This window comes from Camellia sinensis, chromosome 15 (assembly GCF_055761805.1).
Source record: "Camellia sinensis isolate YWXY chromosome 15, ASM5576180v1, whole genome shotgun sequence".
Taxonomy (NCBI): Eukaryota; Viridiplantae; Streptophyta; class Magnoliopsida; order Ericales; family Theaceae; genus Camellia; species Camellia sinensis.
Genome location: NC_138975.1, coordinates 48123878 through 48130000, shown reverse-complemented (window position 1 = coordinate 48130000; position 6123 = coordinate 48123878). Strand labels below are relative to the sequence as shown.

General features: G+C 44.6%; 1 protein-coding gene across 1 annotated transcript in view; it reads left to right on the top strand.

The window, feature by feature from the left end:
• LOC114262220 (ACT domain-containing protein ACR11) overlaps positions 1 to 329 on the top strand; it is a 5062-nt gene extending 4733 nt beyond the window's left edge. Inside the window, exon 10 of the mRNA XM_028202569.2 lies at positions 14 to 329. Coding sequence (XP_028058370.2) covers positions 14 to 76 — 63 coding nt within the window. The 3' untranslated portion in view covers positions 77 to 329. The remainder of the gene's footprint in view (positions 1 to 13) is intronic.
• The last annotated feature ends 5794 nt before the right edge of the window (positions 330 to 6123 follow it).

Here is a 6123-nt window from a genome sequence, read left to right as displayed (position 1 = left end):
TTGATCTTGGCAGGTTATTGCTAATAGTTTGCGATATTTCTTGAGGCGACCGACAACCGAAGAGTCTAGTTTTTGAAAAATGTTATATCAAGGTGTCCACATTGGATTACTAAACAGGTATGACGTATTTTGGCAATGTCCTCAATTAACCCATATGGAAGATAATGTCATTGAAACTTCCTGATAAAAGTTATATGTGGACAAGAGAAACAGCAATGCCATGACGGCACACTTGCATTATAATTCTCTTGTATTGTAACAACATGTATGATATAATCATTTATATACATATTTTCTGGAATGGGAAAAAAAACTGAGCTGTTGTGTAATGTGAGAGAGTATCTGATGGTTTGAGTAATGTTTTCTTGATTTGTGTTTGAAGCTAGGTTTTAGAGAATGAGAGCACTTGGAAGCTTATCATTATGTGTTTTTTAGGCCTTTTGGAGAGGGAATGATGTAGAAGAAATTTGACTAGCCAATTTCATGGAAAATGATTTTACAAACACAATTACATACATAAAACTAATATAGAATGGTGTGACGGTAATATTTTTATAATTTGAGATATGTAATGTGTGCTTTGATTTGAAATGAAAGAACTATATGAAGCTATAAAATCACGCTAGAAATTTTTTGTATAAAGATTATATTTGTATATTATTACTCAATCTTCGTAAATTCATAATCTCATTTCATTATGAATGAAATTTGAGTGGTCTATCTTCACAACAAAAAAATTATTAGGTAGTGGATAAGAGTGTGGAGCTTCTAACATCTTCTAACATTCCAAACCAATTTGTTGTTGGGTATGAGATAGATGTTTGGATGAGGCAGAGGATAAGTAGGGTATGTCTAGAGAGATGGTCCACTGGCTTGTTGGAAGGCAATAAGGATATATACATAGTCATAGCTGTCTATCTAGAATCATCATGATGCTAACAAATCATATTCTGACCAATGCACTTCTTACATACATCATCCACAACTCAAGATGATGAATCCGATTTTGTCCACCCACTTAAAAAATATAAGTGCATGAATAAAATATTAATTTTTATTGGTCTATAGCTTTTCATTTTTGGGTGGAATCAATACATTTTGAAAAATTACAATATAGTGAAAAGTTAAAAAATTATTTACCAAAAAGCGAGAGTGCAGCTTTTACTGTAGTTTCTTTGCACTTAAAAAAAATACACGTTCAATGTATTTGTAATTATTTTTAACCTTCTATGTTGATCTATGTATTATTCACAAAGTCACTGAATAAATTAATTTTCTGTGTAAAGATATGAGAGGATAATTTTGGTGAAAATTGAGCCGAGCCATAAGATGATCATAGTGGCTCACAATACAAAAGGCTGAGTAAAAAAGGCCGAAAAGTTACTCCGGTCCAAGAGAGATAAAGTTACTCCGGCCCAAGAAGATGTAAAGTTACTCTGGTCCGGAAGCAAGTTGGAGTTAGGCCGGTCTCAGAGTTAGTCCGGCCATGACGTATTGTGGTTAGAACGGTCAGAACCTTGCTACTCGGTAGCTCGGTCTAAACATACCATGGTTTGTACATGAAAGAACCGAGATAGGAAGTAGAAAAGAAAGAACCGATCTAAGGATAGTTCGGCCTACTCTGGCTCAGCATAGCCAGTATTATTTCGGTCATGTGGTAGTTCGGCCATGGTAAAAACCATCTCACTTGGTTTAAGCAGTGAGGGGGGTGTTGAAGGATAAGCATTATCTTTCAGGAGTATGAATCCTAGGAGGACTCTGCATGAAGGAGTAGAAGTCCTACTAGGATTGTGCCACACGAAACCTATAAAAGCTCACAAACATCACCTTTGGGGAGGTAACACACAACTTTGCTTTCTGAATACACAGAGCTTTTGTCTATTTGTCAAGTTTGCTGACTTAGGCATCGGAGAGGTTTCCGGCACACACCCGCCGGCTAGCTCACGTTTGTGTTTTCAGGAGGAAAAGCGACAACGTACGGAGGAGCAGACTTGATCAACAGGTTTATACGAGAAGGTATATTTCTTTCCCGTACAATTGGCGCTGTCTGTGGGAAAAACAGACAGAACAAAACCTCTTGATTAAGCTTCTCCTCTTTTCAAACAATGGCACACATTGAAGAATTGCCGCAGTCCGCCGTCGACGGGCTAACTCCAGATGGGGGCGCAAGGCGTGAAGGATTACCTTCTGTTCCTCCCATGGCGAACTTGGAGTCCCAGAGACATAACCCTAGGAGAGATACTAGGGGAAGACGGACTCACAGCCCCCGTCACTCTCATTCGCAAAGTCCTGATAGGCAAAGACGGAGGATTGACCCTCAAGCTCTGGAAGATCGCGTGAAAGAGCAAGATGAATTGATAAGAAAGATGGCGGCGGACATGGAGGCCTTGAAACGCCAGATGAAGAAAAAAGAAGTGGCGACAGGAGAGGGGCGCAAAAACAAGCCGCCCCCTCGCCACTCAGAAAATCATAGGAATACCACACCCTCGCAAGGAGAGAGCAGAAGCCTCAGGACAGGCGATACTCAATCCTGGTCTTCCAGAACTCGTCACTCCAGGTCTGAGAGGACGAGATCCGAAAGAACATACACTGAAGGAAGCACGTATTGGCCCTCACATTCGCACCAAACTAGATCTAGACAGACAGAGTTGCCCAGATCATCCGACTTACGAACCGTGCTCGAAGAAAAAGCACGATTCAAGGAGGATGCCAGGGCACGGGATCCGCACAGAGTTTCTGCATTACAACGGTTGGCTCCTCGGACGCATGGAAGCGTCGAGGTTGGAATACCAATACCACGCCCTGCCTATGAACCAACGGACAAAGCATTAGCAAGGCTGCAGACTTCGCCGTTTGTCCGGCGATTGAAAACGCGCCCCTACCATCAGGCTTCCTTCAGCCGAAATTCACTACATATGAAGGAAAGACGGATCCCTACTCACACTTGAGCCACTTTCGCCAGGTCATGGCTGTGTACAGGCGAAACGAGGCCTTAATGTATATACTCTTCTCGTCAAGCCTTGGCGACCTAGGCTTGACTTGGTTCGAAAAACTTCCAGAGGGCAGCATAGCCTCTTGGGCACAATTAGCAGAAGCGTTCGTAACAAGGTTCTGAACAAACACTAAAACCCCGGTAGAAATCGACCAGCTATTCTCCATCGACATGGGCGATAAAGAGACCCTAAGATCCTACAATAGTCGCTATTGGGAGACATTCAATCAAATTGGGGACTGCCCCACTAATCTCGCCATTGCACAGTATAAAAGAGGCCTTCCAGTCGGGAACAGACTAAGGGACTCGATCACCATGACACCACCTCTCACCATGGAAGCCCTAATGGAAAGAGTGCATCAGCACATCAGGGTAGAAGAGGATGGCGTACGTGCTAAAGCAAAATTTGGTGCAACCACAGTACCAGAAAAGAAGATCTCAGCAAAGGTCAACACGGTAGATTGAAATAACAGAAACGGACGTGGCAGACGAGATAATGGAGAAGACCCGGATAAAAGATGGTTGAGAATCCGCACTGCCATAACCACGGTGTTCAAAAAATCGATATATCGGATTCTGAGCGAAATAAGAGATGAGCCTTTCGTCAAGTGGCCAGCCAAACTAGGGGAAGCGCAGAAGGACTATGACGAAAGATCACGGTGCACCTTCCATAAAGAAAAGGGACACCGCACTGAGAATTGCACACCATTGAGACAGCACCTGGAGGAGTTGGTGGCGGCAGGTCACTTGGATAAATACATTCAAGGAGGGACGCAACCAGCCCCCCAGGACCATAATAACCACCCTAACGGAATGCCAATTGACGCCCCGCCTCAAGGCGTTATCAATGTGATACATGGAGTTTTTGAACCTGAGCGTGTATGCGAGCTCAGGGGATCAATCAAAAAGGCTGAGCACTTTAGAGAGGTGCTAAGTGCCCAACCTGCCATCAAGAAGGGGAAGACGGAGGCAACAAACGTCATGTCTTTTTCGGATAAAGACTTGGAACGAATTTACTGCCCTCACAATGATGCCTTGGTCGTCACTCTCCGAGTCAAGGATTTTGACGTCAAGCGGATTCTGATTGACCAGGGAAGTTCATGTGAAATCATGTACTACGAAACATTTAAACAACTAAAGCTACAGGACAAAGACTTGGCGCCTGCTGTATCTCCCCTAATTGGATTCAACTCCATGCCAGAATGGCCCGTCGGTAAGATAATTCTTCCAGTTAGAGCAGGAAGCGTGACGAAACAAGTGGAGTTCTGGGTATTGAAGGTCCCCTCCACTTACAACATCATCTTGGGCAGAACATGGCTGCATGCCATGCGATCGGTGGCGTCATCCTACCACCAAGTAATGCGGTTCCCCAACGACACCAGTATAATTGAAGAAGTCTATGGAGATCAGATCATGTCAAAGCAATGTTTCGTCACGGTGAATGGCAGCTGCGCTGCCGAAGGATACGTTCATTCGGTGGAAGAACCTGAAAGCAATGAACTATTCGCAGATATCGGCAAAGAGGCTGATCAGAAAGCAGTGGAGGACTTGGTAGAGGTAAGAATAGATGAAAAGAACCCGGATAAATTCTTTTTGCTCGGTTCGTCGTTGTCCAGCACTGAGAGGTTAGAGGTCTTAGAATTCTTAACCTCTAACATCGAAGTGTTCGCCTGGACGCCCTACGACATGCCAGGCATTGATCCAAACTTCATCAGTCACCAACTTAATGTCTACCCATCCGCCAGACCAATCATCCAACGAACACGCAGATCGGCACTCCACCATGCCGAAATAGTGGTAGAAGAAGTAGGTAACCTGCTGGAGGCAGGAGCAATTAGAGAGGTGCACTACCCGAAATGGATCTCCAATACGGTCGTAGTGCCAAAGAAGAATGGCAAATGGCGGGTCTGCGTCGACTACAAAACGGTCAACAAGGCGTGCCCAAAAGACAGCTTTCCTCTACCACGAATAGATCAACCGGTAGGCCTAATGGCAGGGCACAACCGACTTAGCTTTCTGGATGCATACAGAGGCTACCACCAAATCGCCATGCATGAGCCAGACCAGGAGGTCACATCCTTTACAACTCCAAGAGGACTATACTGTTACAAGGTCATACCCTTTGGCCTAAAGAATGCAGGGGCGACATTTCAACGGATGATCACCAAGATGTTTGAACCATTGTTAGGCAGAACAATGGAGGCTTACATCGACAACATGGTGGTCAAGAGCAAGGATGAGAATGATCATCTTAAGGACCTAGGCGAGATGTTTGAGATCCTAAAGAAACACAAGTTGCGCCTTAATGCGTCCAAGTTTGCATTCGGAGTAGGATCTGGCAAATTCCTGGGCTTCTTTGTGACCAACCGAGGAATAGAAGCAGATCCCTCTCAGATCAAAGCAATCCAAGATTTAGAGAGACCAAACTCAGTGAAAGAAGTGCAGCATCTCACCGGCATGGCAGCTGCACTCAACCGGTTCATAAGCAGGTCGTCAGATAAACTACGACCATTTTTTCATGCCTTAAAGGCCAAGTTTGAGTGGGATGAAGAATGCGACCAAGCTCTGGAAAGCTTGAAGGAATATATGTCTTTCCCACTACTGCTTGCTACCCCAGTACCTAGTGAAGAACTCTTCTTGTACCTGGCAGTCTCTCAACACGCAGTTAGCGCAGTGTTGGTTCGTGCAGAAGGAATCCAACACCTGCCCATCTATTATGTCAGCAAGACATTGCTGGGAGCCGAAACAAGGTATTTACCACTGGAAAAACTGGCATTAGCCTTAATGATGGCCTCCAGAAAATTGGCACACTACTTTCACGCCTACACCATAGTTGTCCTCACAGCTTTTCCGCTAAAAGCTTTGTTTGAGAGGGCGAACTTTTCTGGGCGAATCTTGAAGTGGGCAGTAGAGTTGGGACAATTCGACATCAAGTTCCAACCTAGAACCGCAGTAAAGGCCCAATCTTTGGCAGACTTCGTCGCAGAATTTACTTCTGGAAGTCATCATATCTGCTCAGTCGACCTAACTGACACCACCGAATTAGGGATGGAAGTTGACGCCGGAATAGCGCAACCCCTAGCAGAAGGTACTCAGTCAGACTCCAAGGCAGACCAGACTAAAGACAGCAA